General features: G+C 34.7%; 3 protein-coding genes across 8 annotated transcripts in view; 1 reads left to right on the top strand and 2 right to left on the bottom strand.

Moving 5' to 3' along the window:
- Nucleotides 1-20,416, bottom strand: part of LOC140954570 (uncharacterized) — a 93,696-nt gene that overhangs the window by 15,062 nt on the left and 58,218 nt on the right. The window contains exons 5-6 of the mRNA XM_073404616.1: nucleotides 4,831-4,875; nucleotides 3,134-3,165 (exon numbers count right to left, since the gene is read on the bottom strand). Coding sequence (XP_073260717.1) covers nucleotides 3,134-3,165; nucleotides 4,831-4,875 — 77 coding nt within the window. The remainder of the gene's footprint in view (nucleotides 1-3,133; nucleotides 3,166-4,830; nucleotides 4,876-20,416) is intronic.
- LOC118039416 (methyl-CpG-binding domain protein 4-like protein) lies at nucleotides 825-2,304 on the top strand. The gene is made up of 3 exons (XM_035046105.2): nucleotides 825-1,307; nucleotides 1,384-1,580; nucleotides 1,683-2,304. The coding sequence occupies exons 1-3, from the start codon at nucleotides 885-887 to the stop codon at nucleotides 1,801-1,803; spliced, it is 741 nt and encodes a 246-aa protein (XP_034901996.1). The 5' UTR covers nucleotides 825-884; the 3' UTR covers nucleotides 1,804-2,304.
- On the bottom strand, nucleotides 16,453-19,966 carry LOC118039414 (uncharacterized transporter C405.03c). Of its 6 annotated transcripts, none has more exons than XM_035046100.2 (4): nucleotides 19,793-19,965; nucleotides 18,832-19,568; nucleotides 18,326-18,746; nucleotides 16,453-16,983 (listed from the first exon to the last, which is right to left on the bottom strand). In XM_035046100.2, the coding sequence occupies exons 2-4, from the start codon at nucleotides 19,399-19,401 to the stop codon at nucleotides 16,670-16,672; spliced, it is 1,305 nt and encodes a 434-aa protein (XP_034901991.1). In that variant the 5' UTR covers nucleotides 19,402-19,568; nucleotides 19,793-19,965; the 3' UTR covers nucleotides 16,453-16,669. The 6 variants fall into 6 exon arrangements, with proteins under 6 accessions (XP_034901991.1, XP_034901992.1, XP_073260729.1 ...); XM_035046101.2 differs by having other exon boundaries at nucleotides 19,797-19,965; XM_073404628.1 differs by having other exon boundaries at nucleotides 18,832-19,515; nucleotides 19,797-19,965.

Here is a 20,416-nt window from a genome sequence, read left to right as displayed (position 1 = left end):
TGCTCACATAAATAGTGCATGCAAGTGAATAAATTCATTGTACTGTTCATGTAAACAGTGCAATTGCAAGTGAAAATCACTACACTGTCAACGTGTAAACAAACAAATGTGCTAAGTGAATTAATTTACAATGCATTATTCACTTAGTAAAAATGAACAAGTCGGCAAAGCAAGTATAACTGAAATGAGCCATTGATAGTGAATTGAGATGGAGAGGTTTCTTTTCCCCTTCTTCTTGGGTTTTGGAGTTTTAGAGCGCAGGAAAGCGGAGATACAGATTTTTTACCCCTTGCAAAGAATGTCGTGCTCTCTAAATTACCTACTTGACCGCGTGGGGGGAATCGAGATGACCTTCCAAATTCTACTTATTATTAGTCGGCGTGATTTTAGATTGCCAGTTAGGTTACAAAAAACTATACCCACGCTGCCTCTTACATTTTCCTAGGTTAAGGAAAGTGAAATGAAATTAAAAAAGGCAGCTAAAACTAAATCTATGAAAATATTAATGTAGACACAATTTTTATGCCTTAATTTTTGTTATTTTATGGGATTTTATTTTATTTTTTCATCTTTATTTCAACTATGTAAAAAATCCCCCCTCGATAATCACCCAAGTGAGCAATGAATTAATGAACAGAAAAAATAATCATAAAAAGTTCCCGCTCTAGATATGGGATGGGCGGGCAATACGAAAAGATTGGATTCTTCAATTTTGGAAATAGCAGAAAGAAAGAGTGGAATTCCAAGAAAGCCCTGGAATATGAAACGATATTTCTTTAACAAGGGGGGTGTGTTCCAGCACAAACAGAAACCCTATTGCCCTCCTCTTCTATATAAAGAAAAGGTTTGCCCTAGAGAAACAAAATCAAATCTAATCTAATCTAATGGAGGGTGGGGCAGAAAAGAAGAGAAGAAGGGAAAGTAAGAAGAAAAAGAAGGATTTCGAGTGTGATGGCAAAGCAGGAGGTGGTCATGGACGGCCGGTAGAAGTCAGTGCTAGTGTTATGGGGTTGTTTTCTGAATTCGCGTTTAGAGGTTCTTCAGGGGGGACAGGGCAGGCTTCCTCCTTCACTCGACCTTCCATCAAGAAAGTCGAAAGGGAAGAAGAAGCTCAGAAGAAGAAGAGGAAGAGATCACCCAGGCTCACTGCTGCTCAAATGCGTGATGTGGCATACCTCAGGAGACGACCCAACAACCGTTGGATTCCGCCCAAATCTCCTCACGAGCTTCTTCAAGAGAATCATTACCATGACCCTTGGAGAGTTCTCGTCATCTGTATGCTATTAAACTGCACATCGGGTGGCCAGGTAAGATCCTTACTTGTTTTTATTAATGGAAATCAGCATAGAAAAAGCATGATCCCAAAGAAATTTCTCATTGCAGGTCAGACCAATTTTAAATGACTTCTTCACCCTATGTCCTGATGCAAAGACCACCACTAAGGTTGACCAGGAAGAGATTGCCCATCTAACACGCAGTTTAGGTTTCAAAAACACGAGGGCTGAGAAGATAAAACGCCTTTCTGAGATTTACTTGGAAGAGGACTGGACCCATGTCACCTTTCTGCCTGGTGTTGGAAAGTAGGGAAATTTCTGTTCAGTCCGCTGTCTGCTATAGCTATTTGCATTGATGGTTTTTCCAAACTGATCTGACTCATTTGAATTTCTTGTCTGATTGTTCAGGTATGCGGCTGATGCTTATGCAATATTCTGTACAGGGAGGTGGGACAGGGTGGTGCCAGAGGATCACATGTTGACTAGGTACTGGGAATTCCTTCGCAAGGGTAGATGGATCATAGAATAGATGGGTTGTCTCTGTTTTGTATTTTGAAGAGACAGATCACCTGGGGGTTAGTTTATACTATGTTTATTGTGTCCCTAATACTAGGTCTTTTGATGCCAACTGTGTGTGGCAAGTTAAACCCCCGATCTGTGTCTAGCGTTGAATAGCCATTCAGGTATAACTAACTAATGGAGCAGTATCCCAGCTATGTTTGGACTGAGATAATGTAGGGATTGGCTATGAAGTTCTGTTGAATTTGAAGTCTTTTAAGATCCCAGCTATGTTTGGGTAATTACTCGAAAAACTTCTAAGTATTTTCAAGGGAATGCCAGCTTGAAAGGAATGTTGCTCTCTTTCTTCTTTGGAATTGCAAATGTAGCTCGATGGATTACTCTTTATGCTGTTTTAGAAACTTCAACAAGTCCCTATCAGTTTCCTTTTGTAAGGCAGCGTAAGCCTCTGTAATATGCCTCAAGTCTTTCCCACGCATATGAAGTGCACATGCTGTTTTGTGAGTTTAAAGCTTCCAGTCTCCTGTTGCAAATAAGAGCAACAAAATAGAAGAAAACGATCCAAATTTAGTTGCTATGAGGTTCTAAACCGAGTTCTTGGCTATCATATTTTCGCTCTAATGATTTCAAAACATAGTAAATTGGCACTTGAAACACATCAGTCGATGTTTCAAGGAGATCTCCATGCATTTTCATTACTGGGGGAAACATGGGGGAAACATGAAGGGAAAAAACCATATAGTTAGCAGCCACAACATACACCCTTCTGTGTAGCATTGCAGCATGCCATGCTCTGAATTCTTTAGGATCAAAAACTTCAAATTGTGCCTCTCTTCACGTAGTTTCATTAACTTGTGATGCTATTATTATCTTGAAAAACAACCTTCAAAGGCTGAGAGGCTTTGTTGCATTCAAATGATCGTTTTAGCCTCCTTTGCAACAGCAGGAACAATCATGTAGACCGCCTTAAAAGGTTTTGCTAAGCGCAATACCCTGTGAAAAATAATAAAGATTTTCAAGAATTTTGTAGAATGTGTCTCGATTAATTATTTGAAATTCTTTTAGAGTATTTTCAATCAAGAATAATTTTTTTAGTTATCCTAAGTATTGCAATATTATTGAAATATTTTATTTATAGCAGATATAAATTCTTTTATATTAAGTATGAAAATAATCTTTTTAATTGGTTGATGAAACAATTAACCGTTTTATATAATAATTTTAGTGGTTGATCAATTCAATCTAAAAGTATTTATATTCTAACTCATTAAGATTCTTCTGAAATTTTGACAATCTTCTTTGCATTTGAAACATTTCAAGTGTTGACATCAAAATTATATAACATATAAAAACCCTGATTATTAAACCTGGCCTGGCGGGTCAATTTAAAACTACTTCAAGTGATGTTTATTTAAATGATGGGCATTTACCTTAATATTGTCATTCTTGAATTCTTAATATCAAATGCCCCATAAGGATATACATGTTTCACAATAAATAAATTGTTTCATCTTGATCTTAGCTTTTCAAGAAATAAGTGGAGTCGAAAATTATAAAGTATAATTTTTTGACCAACATCAAATGTTTTTCTTAACATTCTCTTATCATGAAACTCTTTGATTCTTGCTTTATGAATTTTTGAATTCTCATATGCATCATTTCTTATTTTCTCAAGCTCATTTATTTATAACTTACATAGCTGGCTAACATAATCAAAATTTGAATTGAAAGCTTTAATAGCCCAATAAGTTTTATATTTAAGTTCCATAGGCAAATGACAAGATTTTCCATAAACCAACTTATAAGGTGACATACCTAATGATATTTTAAAAGTAGTTCGATAAGCTCAAAGTGCATCATTAAGTCTTAAAGACCAGTCCTTCCGATTAGGGTTCACTGTTTTTTTCAAGATTTGTTTGATCTCTTTATTACTAAGTTCTACTTGTCCACTTGTCTGAGGGTGATAAGGAATGCCAACTTTGTGTGTGATTCCATATTTTTTTTTATTAAAGACTCAAATGGCTTGTTGCAGAAATGTGTTCCACCATCATTTATCATGGCTCGAGGGATTCCAAACCTATTAGCAAGTTTCTTTCAAAAACTTGATCACTGTTTTATGATCATTGTTACGACTTGAAATTGCCTCTGTCCATTTTGAAACGTGGTCCACTACGACTAATATGTACAAAAAACCAAATGACGAAGGAAATTGACCCATGAAATTTATACCCCAACAATCAAAGATTTCAATAACAAGAATAGGATTCAAAGGCATCATTTGATGTTTTGAAATAGATCCTAACTTTTGATCATTTTTACAAGTTTTACAGAATGCATACGTGTCATTGAACACGGTGGGTCAATAAAATCCACATTGTTGTAAGATTTCTGCAGTCTTTTTCTTTGATGAGAAATGACACCCCCACATGCCTTAAAATGATAAAATTTAATGACACTACCTACCTCGTCGAGAATGCAACTTCAGAATATTTGATTAGGATAGTATTTGAATAAATAAGGGTCATCCCAATATAAGTTCTTCACTTCGTTCAAAAACTTTCTTTTGTCTTGGGTACTCTAATAAGCTAGCAAATATCCTGTTGCAAGAAAATTGACAATATTAGCAAACTAAGGCATTGTAGAAATAGAAAGTAAAGATTTGTTAGGTAAGTAATAACTGATTTGTGTGATGTCAGATGTGGAATCTATTGTCAATCTTAACAAATGATCAGCGACAACATTTTCGGTGCCTTTCTTGTCCTTGATTGTGTTATCGAATTCTTGAAATAAAAAAATCCACCGCACCAATCTAGTCTTACAATCTTTCTTAGAAAAAAGATATTTCAATGTTGCATGATCACTAAAAACAGCAACAGGTGAGCCAACAAGATAAGATTGGAATTTTTCACATACAAATACTACTGTAAGTAATTGTTTTTCAATGGTAGTGTAATTCATTTGAGCACTATTTAAAGTTTTACTTACATAGTAAATCACATAAGGTTTCTTATCTTTTCTTTATCCCAAGACAGTACACACGACATAATCACTAGCGTCACATATTATTTCAAAGGTAAATGACCAACAGGAGGTTGAATGATAGAAGTAGAAGTAAGCAAGTTCTTGAGTTTAACAAAGGCTTCTTCACAATGTTCAGTCCATTTAAAAACATTATCCTTTGTTAGAAGGTTACACAATGGCTTTGATATAACACTAAAATATTTGATGAACCTTCTATAAAAACTTGTATGTCCTAAGAATGATCTAACATCTTTAACAGATTTTGGTGTTGGCAAGTTGGTAATTAACTCGATTTTAGATTTGTCAACCTTAATTCCTGTTGATGAAACAATGTCAACCATAAAATGATATTTTCCCCAATTCAGCACATGATTCTTCTCTTCATACTTGTTAAAAACCTTTTCCAAGTTAGTTAAACAATCATCAAATGAATCACCAAAAAAATAGAAAAATCATCCATAAAAATCTCAAGAAAATGTTCAGCAATATCACTAAATGTGCTAAGCATGCATCTTTGAAACGTGGCTAGTGCATTACATAATCCAAAAGGCATCATTCGATATGCAAAAATACCAAATAGACATGTGAAAATACTTTTCTCTTGATCTTCAATTGCAATTTCAATTTAGTTGTAACCTGAATAACCATTTAGGAAACAATAAAATTCATGACGTGCAACTCTTTCTAGAATTTGATCCATGAAAGGTAAAGGAAAATTATCTTTTCTAGTCATTGAATTAAGTTTCCTATAGTCAATGCACATGTGCCAACCAATAATAGTCTTAGATGGAATTAACTCATTTTTTTCATTTGTTATTACAGTGACTCTAGACTTCTTAGGTACAACTTGGGTAGGACTTACCCATTTGCTGTCATAAATAGGATAAATGATTCTATTATTTAGAAGTTTAATGATTTCATTCCTCACTACTTTTTTCATATTAGGATTAAGCCTTTGTTGCATTTCTCTAAAGGGTTTAGCATTTTCATCAAATAAATCTTGTGTGTGCAAATTAAAGGACTGATTCCTTTTATATCAGCTATGGTCCATCCTAATGTAATTTTATGCATTTTCAGAGTTTGTAATAACTTACCTTCTTGATGTGCACTAAGTTTGGAAGAAATTATTACTAGAAAAGTTTTATTTCTCCAAAAAATGAGTATTTGAGATTAAATGGTAACAACTTCAAATCAGGTTTTGGTGGTTGAACACTTGAAGATATTAACTCAATTGCTCGTGGTGGAAATTCCTCAATTTTTAGTCTAATTACTTGCCTTTGATTCTTCCTAAAAATAAACCATTTGTAAATCTTCAGATTCATTAAATTCAGTTTCACTTGAAGTAGTTTCAAATTGATCATAAACTAATTTTTCAGTAAAGTCTACTTCTTGTAAATCATTATCATCTCCAGGTTGCTTGCAAATGTTAAAAACATTCATCTCCAATATCATGTTTCCAAAATATAACTTCATCAGTTCATTCCTACAATTAATCAATGTGTTAGAAGTTGCAAGAAATGGACGTCATAAAATAATTGGAATTAAATTACATCAACAGGCTGTGTATCTAAGACAATAAAATCAAGGGGATATATGAATTTATCAACTTGTACTAACACATCTTCAACTATTCTTCTAGGCACTTTTACATATCTATTAGCAAGTAAAATAGTTACAGAAGTTGGTTTTAACTCACTTAGATCGAGACTTTGAAAAACCGAATATGGAAGTAAATTCATACTAGCTCCAAGATCAAGTAAAGTTTTTTTTTAATTTTATGTTCTCCAATAAAACATGAAATTATAGGACAACCAGGGTTTTTATATTTCAAAGCATTATTGTTTTGAAGAATGAAACTTACTTGTTTGGCTAAAAAAGCTTTCTTTTTCACATTCAATTTTCTCTTCACGGTGCACAAGTCTTTCAAAAATTTAGCATAAGAAGGTACATGTTTAATAGCATCCAAAAAAGGTATATTGATCCTTATCTATTTGAAAGTTTCAAAGGTTTCAGAATTATGATTGACTTTTTTTTGTTTGGTCATGACATGAGGAAATGGAAGTGCTGGTGGGGAATCAGTTTTTTCTTTGCAATTTTCAGGTTCAACCCTTTCCTTACCCTTAGAGGTTAACTCATTATCTTTCTCACAAGGTTTAAGAATAGGTTTTTCAATAACCTTACTACTGCGGAGAGTAGTGATTGATTTGACTTGATCCATGTGTTGGCTTCTAGAGCTACTCGCACTTGAATTGTATTGCCCTTTGGGATTTTGCTATGGTTGAGATGAAAACTTTTCTTTCTCCTGAAAACTGAGAGCAGATGTGAACTTTGCAAGAATATCTTTCAAATATGTAATAGTTTGAGCATTTTGAGTGTTAATTGTCTCTTGCTTTTCAATGAATACATGCAATGTTTTCTTAAGATTTCTTTTAGGAGGGGGAGCATAATAAGGTGCATATCCATGAGAATTTTGAAAATTATGGTGTGCTTGAAATGATGGCTGTGAAGTTTGTGCATTACTGTTACCACTCTTCCAACTAAAATTTAAGTGATTTCTCTAACTAGGGTTGTACGTTTGCGAGTATGAATTATGATTTGATCTTTGAAAACTGTTTAAAGCATTGGCTTGTTCATGAAGACATTCCTTGAAAGAAGGAAAAGTTAGACAATCATTGGTTGAGTGTTCGTTAGTTTAACAAATTTGACACATAATTTCTTGAACAGATTTTAATTGACCACTCCTTTTCAATTATAGTGCCTCAAATTTTCTCGCTAAAGATGCAAATTTGGCTTGGAGGTCATGATCTTCCTTAAGATTGTACATACCTCCATTAGATGTATGAGGTTGAGTTTTACCTGGTGCCTCACAAGTGCCTATAGTGTTCTAATTTTGAGCATTTCCAGCTAACAAGTCTAGGTACTCCATTGCTTCGTTAGGGTCTTTATCTTCAAAAGTTCTATTACACATCAATTCCACTATTTGCCTATCTTTAGGTGTTAACCCTTCATAAAAATATGAAACCAATCTTCATATTTCAAAACCATGATAAGGACAAGTATTAAGCAAGTCTTTATACCTATCCTAAAACTAGAAGAAATGTTTCTTTTGGTTTTTGAGTAAAAGTAGTGATTTATCTTTTGAAAGAATTTGTTCTATGAGAAAGAAAAAACTTCTTCAAAAACTGTTGTTGCATTTCATCCTAAGCACGAATGGATCTTGACCTAAGATTTTGTAGCCATGTTTTAGTTTTATCTTTTAATGAAAAAGAAAAAAGCTTTAATCTGATGGTGTTCATGCTACAATTTGAGACATTACAAGTGTTACAAACTTCTTCAAATTCTCTCAAATGCAAGTATGGATTAATAAAATTATTACATGCTTCAATTCTAATTATTGGCTTTATATGCAACTTAAAATAATATTTATAACACTTAGAAATATTAAATTTAAATCCAATTTGATAATTTCCCAAATATAATAAATTTTATTAATATAGATTCATTTATTGAAAAAAAAAAACTATTTTTCAAAATTTAATAAGAAAATTAATCATATTAAAATTTTCATTAATATCCTAAACAATTTTAGGATTAATCAAATAAAAATATTTTGGTTTAAAAATTCTCTTTACTTAAAAAAAAAAAAACCATATTTCTAAACATTATTTAATTAAAAATTTTAATTAAATCCTAATCCTATTAGGATTGCACAAAACTCAAAAAGTTTGATTTAAATATTTTAATTTAATTCTAATATAATTAGAAAAATTAATTATATAATTAATTTAATTTAGGTTTTCAATTTTAATATAAAACCATTATTTTATATATGGAGTAAAATCATAATTTCAACCCCTAATATGCCTAAAAGTAAATAGAAATAAGTTGCAGGGGTAAATATGTAATTTTACCTCTCAAAACCCTAATCTAAACAGTAAGGGCAGAATTGTAAATTTTCCCATTGCATCTTCATGTTGTTGCTGGGGTGATCCGACCACATCGATGGCAGCCATTAGTAGTGGCAGCAGTACTACTGCTATACCTAGTGGCAGCACAAAGCAATCTCTCGCGCTACCCTAATATGGTGTTGTTGTGGCCTTCTGCTAGCAGCGATTGGCTGTGAGCGTAGCACAACAAGGCACACTAGTGACCCTGGCATCGCTGTTGGTGGTTGCTGCATCCACCTAAAAGAATTTTTTTTTAATCAGTGGTAAATTTTGACCAAGTTCAGGTTAAACAGTAGCCAGAAAAAATAATAAGAGAAAAAATATAGTTTTCGGAAAAATAAATTTTTACATAAATTTAACTCGCAGTTAACACCAATAATAATTAAAATATACAATCAACAACTCTATTTGTCTAACGAAGACCCTGTTATCATTGTTGGGTTCCCGAATATCACACAGTGGAAATAATAAGACAAAATTATTGAGTCCTTGGGATCCTATTAGACAGATCTAGAGTTTTTTAGGGATTTATTACTTGAAGATTTGATCTTTTTTGGCTTTGAATAATTCATTAAAAGTTGGGTTATCACAAATCACAAATCGCCTAATTGTTCGGTCTTCAACGATAATCCACATGAACCACAAGTGAAAAATCTCATAAATCCCTATTTAGAAGAGATGAATTGTTATGCCTAAAGTGTTAGCTTTTTACTCTGTGATTTACATAGTTTTTTATTTAACAAACAACCACTAAAAAATAAGAGGCATATCTTACTATTTATAAGAAAATTTAAAAAACCCTAAATTAGAAAAATATCAATTTTCCCCGTGAATAATATTCATATATAATTCATGATAATTTTATAAATTAACTCAATCAAGTCGTTACTTGAATTTTTTAAATCGAGAAAATATAATCCATGTATTAATTATGTTCTAGTCCTTAATTTCTAAAATATATTTTAATCAAGTCATACTTAATTAAATCATCTCAATTTAATTTCTGTCTAATGATTCTTAACGTAAGTGACCTATTAAGTTCCTAATATGTTGGTCTAAATATAAATTCTAATTCTAATTAAATAAATTAAATTATTTAATTTATAATCAATTCAATAATTAATTATTTATATTTGAAGATTAGGTTCATCGTCTAGTAACGTGCCATTATCTTCCAAATATTAAAAAAATCATTAGTGGTTTGACTTAACCTTTTTAGTGACCAGTTTCTCAGTGTAATCAATATACTTTCATTAATAATATTTCAATTTAACATTAAAGCATGAAGTATGTTTGTCATGTTAAATCATGTTTGTTCCCTACATTAGTCATTGATCATTATAATATTTGAAATTCTTTTCAAATCTCATTCCACATTGATCAAGGTTTATCTGTCAATATTATTTTAGAACATATGCAATATTTTTTCTAATTCACTGATACGCAGCTAGGAGAGCTGCTGCCACGAAGGACCCAACATGTCATAAAGAAGAATTTGAAATATCGTGATTAAAAGGGAGTTACATGCAAGTCAGTTGGAATCATGCTTCCAATTCGTGCTTCCAATTCAATGGGAGAAAATAAAGCAACCACTTTCACATTATTTGCAATTCTGTTTTGTAATCTGTTATTTTCATTTCGGCATGATTTGCTGAAAAGTTGTTATGGTTTAGTTATTTATATGTATGAAGAAGAATAAAAGGGATATCATTTTTATCCAAACAATACTATGGTAAATTCTCACCCTAAGATAATTATAGCATTTCTGTAATTGTGTCTCACTCTTGACTGGGACCATATCAATTGGTATCAGAGCTTGCGCAATGGCAACAAACAAAGAACGAATTGAGCTTTTGGAGACAAGTCTTGGTGGAGTCTAAGATGGCATGCATCAACTAGAAGATTCCATGATCAACAGATTGCACAACTTGGAGGAAACCATTAACAAGCTTTCAGAGGCCATGATCGCTTCCAAGGCGTCTTCAAGTTACCACAACAACAACCGGGATGGCTTCTCACGCACACATCGGGAGGACACTGATGGGGGAAGGAAGAAAACTGACATTGAGGGTGGACGCCATGTCTTCTCATCAAAAATGGCCAAGTTAGAATTTCCACGATATTCTGGGAATGATCCAACTGAATGGTTCAATCGGGTGGACCAATTTTTTGAATATCAAGAGACTACGGACAATCAAAAAGTATCATTGGCTTCATTCCATTTGGAAGGAGAAGCCAACCAATGGTGGCAATGGTTGCATCGAGCCTACAAGGAAGAAGGACACATTGTCACCTGGGAGATATTTGAAGAAGAGCTTTGGGCACGGTTTTGGCCCATAGAATGTGAGGATTTTGATGAAGCATTATCAAGGGTCAGACAAGTGGGTTCTTTAAGGGACTATCAGAAGGAATTTGAGAGGTTGGGCAATCGAGTTCATGGTTGGACTCAAAAGGCGCTGGTGGGCACATTCATGGGCGGACTTAAAGTAGAAATTTCTGATGCTATTCGGATGTTCAAACCACGGACTTTGAAAGAGGCTATCAGTTTAGCTAGAATGAAGGATGAACAATTAATGCGGGAAGGAAAATTTACTCGGCCAACACAATCAACTCGCACACCATTGACTCTTCCCCCACCAAAATCCAGTTTTCCAGCTCCAATAAAAAGACTAACATGGGATGAAATACAGAGATGGCGTGCACAAGGGCTCTGTTTCAATTGCAACGACAAATTCACTGCTGGACATAAGTGCCAAAGACCGCAACTGTTATTACTAGAAAGCCTTAATGAACCCGTCAGAGTCATGTGCGAAGAAGATATTGATGACAGACTAGTAGAGGATATAGCTGAGGAGAACACTGAGCCAAAAATTTCACTCCATGCACTCACAAGTTGGTCCACACCACGAACCATGAGGATTGAAGGACGAGTTGGGAATCACACTCTAACAGTGCTTATCGACAGTGGGTCTACCCATAATTTCATCAATTCTAAAATAGCAGAGGAGCTTCAATTACCTGTTATTCCTATGGGACCCTTTACTGTAAGGGTGGCAGATGGCAATTGAATAAAGTGTCAAGGAAGGTTTGAACAAGTCCAGGTTATTCTCCAAAACATTCCATTTTCATTAACCCTTTATTCAATACCTATCACAGGCCTTGATCTTGTTTTTGGTGTAGAATGGCTTGAACAACTTGGACCAGTGGTGTGTAATTGGAAACAAATGACAATGGACTTTTGGTGGAAGAATCAAGCTCAAACATTAAATGGTTCTGGTAGCCAAACTATACAATCTGTTTCACTGACAGCAATTACTAAAGATGTTCGTCATGGTTGTTCCACTTTTACAGTGTATTGTCAATCCATAAACGGGATGGAACAACCCAATATGCAAACAGATATGTAGGAAATCATCAACAACTTTGAGGATATTTTCTATGAGCCCACACAGTTACCTCCTACTCGTGAAGTTGATCATTACATTCCTCTTAAAGAAGGTACTGAGCCTGTTAATGTAAGGCCCTACAGGTATGCCTATTTTCAAAAAACAAAAATTGAAAAACAAGTTCAAGACATGCTTAAATTGGGGCTTATAAAACCAAGTACTAGTCCTTTTTCTTCACCTGTTTTGTTAGTAAAAAAAAAAGATGGCACTTGGCGTTTTTGTACTGATTATAGAGCTCTCAATAACGTAACCATTAAGGATCGGTTTCCTATTCCTACCATTGATGATATGCTTGATGAGCTCCATGGAGCTGCCTTCTTTACAAAATTAGACTTAAGAGCAGGTTACCATCAAGTACGAGTTAATCCAAAAGACACTCACAAAACTGCATTCCGTATGTGGTCATGCCCTTTGGTCTTTGCAATGCTCCTTCCACTTTCCAAGCTATTATGAATTCTATTTTTCATCCTCATCTTCGTCAATTCATATTAGTTTATTTTTTTTTTATGATATTTTGATTTATAGCCCCAATTGGACCATGTATCTTGAACATGTTACAAAGGTTTTTGAAATTCTGCGGCAACATACATTTTTTGTCAAGGCAAATAAGTGTACATTTGGGCAATCAGAGCTCGAGTACCTCAGCCACATTGTGACTAATAGAGGGGTCAAGGTTGATTCAAGCAAAATTACAACTATGGTAAATTGGCCAAGGCCAAGCACAATTTCATACTTACGTGGTTTTCTAGGCCTTACAGGTTGTTATAGAAAATTTGTGCGTAACTATGGTATGCTGGCAAAGCCATTAATCAATCTCTTGAAGAAAGGGCAATTCAGATGGAGTGAAGAGGCAGAGGCAGCTTTCCTATAGCTCAAACAAGCTATGACAACCACACCTATTTTAGCTATGCCAAATTTCAATGAATCATTTACAATTGAAACTGATGCTTCTAGAGAGGGTATTGGTGCAGTGTTGACACAACAAGGTAGACCCATTGCTTTCCTTAGTCGAGCACTCGGAGTGGCCAAACTTTCATGGTCAACGTATGCTAAGGAGATGCTTGCCATCCTTCAAGCAATACGCACTTGGAGACCATATTTATTGGGCAAAAAGTTCTTCATTCAAACGGACCAGCGCAGTCTTAAGTATTTATTGGAGCAAAGAATTGGGACACCAGAGCAGCAGCGTTGGGTGGCTAAATTACTTGGCTATGACCATGAAATCCTATATCGCCTAGGGCGTGAGAACTCAGCAGCTGATGCATTATCACGAGTGTCTGAAAGCCCTATTCTTAATGCCTTAACTATGCCACAAGTCAATTTATGGGAAGACATAACAAAGGCCTCCATTGGACACTCATATATGGAACAAATTATTTAGCAAGCTCGGAATAATCCTGGAAAACCTTATACATGGTGAGATGGGTTAGTATTCTTCAAAAACACGTGTTGTGGTGCCTCCTAACACAGCTGTGATAGAATAATTACTCCAGGAATTTCATGATACAATAATTCTGGTATATTGGGTACATTCAAACGTTTATCTCAACAATTTTATTGGCCATCTATGTATCGTTCTGTCAAAGAAGATGTCACACATGCGTGACATGCCAAAAAACTAAAGCAGATAATCTCAAACCAGCGGGGCTCTTGCAACCTCTTCCTATTCCATGTCAGGTATGGGATGATGTTACTATGGATTTTATTGAAGGACTCCCTACTTCACATGGTCATGATACCATTTTTGTGGTAGTGGACCGTCTAAGCAAATCTGCTCACTTCTTGGCTTTAGCACATCCTTTCACAGCAAAGATGGTGGCATAAAAGTTTGTAGATGGGGTGGTGAAGCTACATGGCATGCCTCGTTCTATTGTGAGTGACAGAGATAAAATCTTTATTAGTAAGTTCTGGCAGGAATTTTTTAAGATGTCTGGTACTCAGCTTAAGATGAGCTCGACATATCATCCTCAAATGGATGGTCAATCAGAGGTGGTTAATCGTTGTGTGGAGCAATATTTGCGATGCTTTGTTCATCAAAGACCACGACAATGGAGCCAATTTCTTCCTTGGGCAGAGCTATGGTATAATACAGCTTACCATTCATCCACAGGAATGACACCTTTTCAAGCTCTTTATGGACACTTACCACCTACATTTCCACTGTATGCTACCGGCTCTTCACCAGTTAATGAAGTTGATCACAGTCTTCAGGAACGAGACACACTGCTTAGGAATTTTAAGCAGAATTTAGCGAATGCTAGGAATCGCATGAAACAATTGGCTGATCGTGGATGAAGGGATGTTGAATTCACAGAAGGTGACCTTGTGTATCTCAAATTACAACCTTATCGCCAACAGACTGCTTTTCGATGAGCTCATCAAAAACTTGCTTGCAAGTTTTTTGGTCCATTTCCAATTGAAAAGCGGGTCGGTGCCGTGGCCTACAAACTCAAGCTGTCGGAGGGTGCACGTTTACATTTAGTTTTTCATGTGTCGTTGCTTAGAAAGAAGTTGGGTGACAAAGCAGATACTAGTAGCGAACTTCCACCGATTAATGAAGAGGGCACCATTGTGATCACACCAGAAGCTATTCTGGACACGCGTTGGATTCCACATGGGGCAAGATTTATTGAGGAGCGCTTGGTGAAGTGGAAACATTTGTCTACAAAAGATGCCACTTGGGAACCAACAGCTGAACTGCTGACAAACTACCCAAGCTTGGACCTTAGGGACAAGTGTCCACTTGATGTGGGGGGTAATGATACGCAGCTAGGAGAGCTGCTGCCACGAAGGACCCAACGTGTCATAAAGAAGAATTTGAAATATTGTGATTAAAAGGGAGTTACATGCAAGTCAATTGGAATCATGCTTCCGATTCAATGGGAGAAAATAAAGCAATCACTTTCACATTATTTGCAATTCTGTTTTGTAATCTGTTATTTTCATTTCGACGTGATTTGCTGAAAAGTTGTTATGGTTTAATTATTTATATGTATGAAGAAGAATAAAAGGGATATCATTTTTATCCAAACAATACTGTGGTAAATTCTCACCCTAAGAGAATTATAGCATTTTTGCAATTATGTCTCACTCTTGACTGGGACCATATCATTCACCTAGGGTGATGAATCTTCTCTTGATTACTCAAGTACCTTCGTTTAGATTATGTTATACTCAATGTCTACCCTTTCGTTACCTCAATTAAGATAACATGTAACAAGATCAAAGCATAACATTCTCTATATAAGATAACTTAGTGATTTCAAGTCTAAAGATCACTTACACAACCGTTACATAAGCCTTTCCATAGACATATGTGATTTCTCCATATGGAATTCTCATATTAGTTCTAGGTATCCCTTATACATCAGCTTACAAGAACAACTGCTTCCTTTCATAAAGAAAAGAACAAAATATGTACCAATATTTACGACTCTAATAATTATCTAGTATTTAAAAAAGCATCAATCAAGAAAATTTTAGGAGTGATGTTTTGGTACAACAAGAATCCTATAATTATAACAACTTTATATTTCTTTTTGCAAAACATTTTTGTTTCATTAAATTTATCTTTACTCTAGATTTATAAATCAAATAGTAGATTCATTAATCTAATATTATATGAATATTAAAGATAAATTAAATCTTCATTAATAATAAATAATATTTACATGAATATAATGATTCTACATGACATCAATCAATTAACTATAGAGCATATTAAACTAAGAATATATGGGTTGTGCTTAAATTTACTTGACTGACCCATTGAATCAAGATTTGGTGGCTACTTGAAAAAAGTTCAGTCGTGATTAAAATATTACAAAACAAGTGTTAGATTTTGAGCCCGTTTATAAACACGATGCAAACCACGTTTATCTCAAATTTTGAATTGTTTTTATTTAAAATTATATTTTTTATATGTTTAATATCATTTTGACATGCTAATCATAAAAATAATTTTTTAAAAAGTAAAAAAATATTATTTTGATTTAAATCTAAACAAAAAACACTTTAAACCACAACCATAATTGCAAACAGCCAAAGGAATACCAGAATTCAAAGCATTGGCACAATAACCATTAGAACCGCAGGAGTGACCCATTATAGTCAAATCCTGTAGCCATTCGACCATGGACATTGTTCCTATGATCAAAGCTTCTTGCATTGTCAGATGATAAAAGAATTGGAGTGATGGTGTCAGATGATAAAAGCAAACATGAAGGTTAAGACAGACATTCGATATCCTCAACAATCAAAACCAATTCTTTGTGACTCAAGAAGTGATTCATAATGGCAATTTCTTCAACGAATTTAAGTTAAAAAATCGGACGATCCATGCTACATTTTAACAGTATCTTTGGGAAGTACAGCGCTGTATAATTACACCAAGCAGTGCTCTGAACTGTGTATTGTGTTCGCGAAATTGTGTGCTTGTATTTGCGACATTGCTGACGATATATTATGAGATGCCAACTGTGGTTTGAGGGAGTGATAAGCTATCTTGATCAGTGGATCTGACATTTTCGTTTTCTAGTTGAATACTGGCTCCTTTTGATCTGCTAAAAGCGTCAGAAGGAATGTTGATTCCAACAAAGCCAATCAATACAGCTAAAGCTCCAAGACCATCCATGAGACGAGGGGCATTGCCGATCAAGGAATCCACAATAGCTGCCAATGGAACCTGAATTGAAAGACCAGCTGTTGCTACCGTAGTGGTCGTCAAAAGGACAGCCTTGGCCCATAAATAGTCACTTAGCACGTTGTCCAACAAACCTGTTTAAGATGGGGAAAAAGGGGAGAAAAAAGAAAGAGGAGAGGGCTCAGGTTTTACGCATGTAACTTGCTTTCTCAAAATCAGATCATCCACATAATCTAAAAGATTATCATACAACTTATTATCCACAAAAACAACTTGAACAAATTATTTATATGAACCATGAAACTCAATATAAATTCAGTGTTTGAATTGTTTTCTTCCCCGTTAATGATTACTTATTTTTCAAAAGAAGACAATTAATTGAGTTTTGATCCCATTTCCAATAAATAAAGTATAATGAAACATCAACATTTTTTATGCCAGTCAAATTGGAGCCCATTCATGTGTTCACATAGCAACCTTTAAACGGAGGACATTCTCTGAACTTAAAAGAATTTTCTACACAAATATAACCTATTTGTCAGCTATATTACAGAGTTTGCTCTGTAAATACAGGTAACAGATTGAGAAGTTGAATAACTATTAAGAAGATTAGGTGAGCAAGGCAACATGGACCCATTCAACCATTTTACCATTGGCAAAATGATGCAGGACAGATTTGAGATTTCTGTTATATGAAGGATTTGTGGTGAGCTAGGGTTTATTGTTCGGGGAATTAGGGTAGAATATAGCTTGTTTAGGAAGAAATAAGGAGAAATTAGGTTGTGAACATTAATTCGCAGCAATGTAGCAGAAGAACAGTAAAACAAGGAAGAAGATAAAATAGGAGAAAAAGAGAATCAAGAAGAAACCTTAGGCACAAAGCCTTCAAAATAACTCTCGAACTCAATTTTTTTTTTCCTAACTCAACTCTGCCAAAAATTAATAGAGATTAAGACTCCCTAAAAGACTAAGATAACTAATCCTTACTGGACAAGGAAATGAACTAATCAGGAATAAACTATTAAAGACTAAGACACCAAATTCATAAATAAGACTAGACCTTCAGGTAATTCTGAAAATTACTAAAATACCACTGATTTTCAGAACATGCAGCAATTACAATTCTGCCCCTGCTTACAAAGTAGCACATAACTCAAGACTCTAAATCCCAAACATAGAAATCTTCCAAGGGAACTTATTTTCTGACCAAAAAAGGCTTCTTGCTTGACAAAAAAACCACTTAATGTAGCTTTAGGTTTCCAAAGTGGAGAGAATTTCTCCAAGTATAACATAGTTACTCCATCACAAAAAAGCATAATTTCAAATTTGACGAGTTTAAGCGAACAAAAATCATAAGCGAAGATGAAAAAAGAGGTATGAGATACGTATATCCTTGCAACATGCAGTTTTTTGAGATGAAAACAAGAAGTAGAGCTTTGAATCCAAATACTGAGCAAGAATGACTAAAATACAAACCTTTGCCAACAATTAAACCAAACTGCTTCCATGTCAGCTTACAAAAAGGCTCTAGATTGGTGAGATCAAGAACGAGGGCAACTGGAAGGAAAATGATGAGGTTGAAAAGCCCTAGGTATCCAAGGAACTGTGCCATACTTGCATGCCCGCTTTTTCCATCATTGTCAGGCAACTTCAGGCGAATAAGTGTAATATACACAGCATACAATCCAGCTGAGACCAGAGCTAGAATGTCTCCAAGAAGCGGTTTCGAAGAAACTGCACTTAAACCAGTTTCTGAGTCTCCCAAACTGACAATTATAGTACCAGCCATGCAGAAAAGAACACTTAAAAGCTTCACCCAAGTGAACTTTTCACCCAGAAACACTAGAGAGACCACAAAGGTGAAAAGGCTGGAAACACTGCTTAAAATGGTATTTGACTGCACACAGCAAGGACAAGGATTTAATTATACTAGTCTGATGAACCACAGAAGCACACATGATACAATACCGAAAGACACTTACTGTTACAGATGTATACTTCAATGATAGATTGAAAGTCAGCTGTGCCAGAAACCAAAATGGGCAGATAAGCAGGCTAACCTTTGCCACCCTAGCACGTGTCCATCGCCCCTTTTCATCAACTCCTTTATTAACATCTTCATCTGCTTGCACAGGCAAGGTCCTTTCAAGCTCATTTGATACAGACTCCAGATTTGAATGAACAGCTTTCTCATTAAGACTACTTATGCCATCTTTCAGAATCACAGATGGATTCAACTCATCTGCTTTTACCCCCAAATAACCATCTCCAAGAAGAATGGCCTGCTCTGACTCTCTCAGTTCTTCCAAAGAGCTCCTCTTTTTATTCCTCCAGAACAGTAAACTACCATAAGAATCCTCCAAACAGCGTCCAATTTCAACCATCGGAATGTAAATCACAAACAACGAATTGCAAATGTACGTGACCAGAAATGGCGAAACACCAGCATCTACAACAGATTGAACCACAAAACTAGCTGCTATCCATATATTTGCAACAGAAAATATGTATACCAAACCCATAACCCATCTCCAAGCCTTACCTTTCTCCATATTTTCACAACCCAATATTTTACACTAACTCCCAAAAAGCTCAAATCTTCAGAACAAAGCTCAGATATTTACACTGCCTCCAGATTTAGCAAGAAAACCAAGTAAATAAAATCCCTTGTACAGACAATCACCACATTCCCATGTCATAATTTACACCAATACCTTACCTAAACTTGGCAAAACTAAAATATCACGAACGAGAAAAAAGAAAAAGACGCAGTAAACATGAAATTGAACGAGAACCCATTTGAATGGACACCAGATCTCACCAAAAAACACCTTGTTCAGTTAGAAATCCACTTTTTTTCGTATATATATATGTATATAGAAACACTAGCAGTTAAACATTGATTTTGAAAATAAAATTGATCAGATAAAGAATTATATTTACCAACCTTGAAAATCAGCCGATAATTCACTGAGCTATGTGGGGTTTCTACGTGGAGAGAGAGAGAGTCGCCGTAGATCCCTGGAACGGTGAAAAGATCCGGTGAGAGTAAATGGGGAGATCATTGCTCGTGTTGTTTGTTGACAAAAGTTATTATTCGACCATGGGCCGGAGTGGCCGGATTGCAATGTGGTCCATTTGCTGTTTTTTATTTTTGCTTTTAATAATGACGTCGATAAAATATTATTATCGCAAGTATTTTCTTTTTTGGGATGCCTGTCAGCATATTTAAGAAAATGCACCCCCTAGAATGCAAATCGAGCTGGTTTATCTAGGCCATATTAAAAAGATTGTTTTTGAGAACATTTACAGTAATTGTCTTTAAAGTTTTTTATTTAAAAATATATTGAATACTATTTTTTTTTTTTTATTAAAATTTATCTTTAACATCAATACTTTAAAATAATTCATAATTATAAAAAAAATTAAAGAAAGAAATTTAAAAATCTTTAAAAATACGTTTTAAATGCAAAAATAAATACTATCCATTATATCTTGGCTTTCCAAACGCTATTTTCTTGGATAAGAATGAACAAATCCTTTTGTTTTAAAAAAAAACTTTTAAAA

The sequence above is a fragment of the Populus alba genome, chromosome 14, assembly GCF_005239225.2.
Source record: "Populus alba chromosome 14, ASM523922v2, whole genome shotgun sequence".
NCBI classification, from domain to species: domain Eukaryota; kingdom Viridiplantae; phylum Streptophyta; class Magnoliopsida; order Malpighiales; family Salicaceae; genus Populus; species Populus alba.
Note: the sequence above shows the minus strand (reverse complement) of the source record. Positions and strands in the feature narration are given on the sequence as shown.

Excerpts from the sequence above, each read along its gene's own strand:
- LOC118039416 (XM_035046105.2), top strand. The coding sequence starts at position 885 with ATGGAGGGTGGGGCAGAAAAGAAGAGAAGAAGGGAAAGTAAGAAGAAA. Across the intron at positions 1,308-1,383 it reads ACTGCACATCGGGTGGCCAG|GTCAGACCAATTTTAAATGA; the intron begins GTAAGATCCTTA and ends TTCTCATTGCAG. Across the intron at positions 1,581-1,682 it reads TTTCTGCCTGGTGTTGGAAA|GTATGCGGCTGATGCTTATG; the intron begins GTAGGGAAATTT and ends CTGATTGTTCAG.
- LOC118039414 (XM_035046099.2), bottom strand. The coding sequence starts at position 19,401 with ATGGAGAAAGGTAAGGCTTGGAGATGGGTTATGGGTTTGGTATACATA. Across the intron at positions 18,747-18,831 it reads TGAAGTATACATCTGTAACA|TCAAATACCATTTTAAGCAG; the intron begins GTAAGTGTCTTT and ends TGCTGTGTGCAG. Across the intron at positions 16,984-18,325 it reads TGGTTTAATTGTTGGCAAAG|GTTTGTTGGACAACGTGCTA; the intron begins GTTTGTATTTTA and ends CATCTTAAACAG.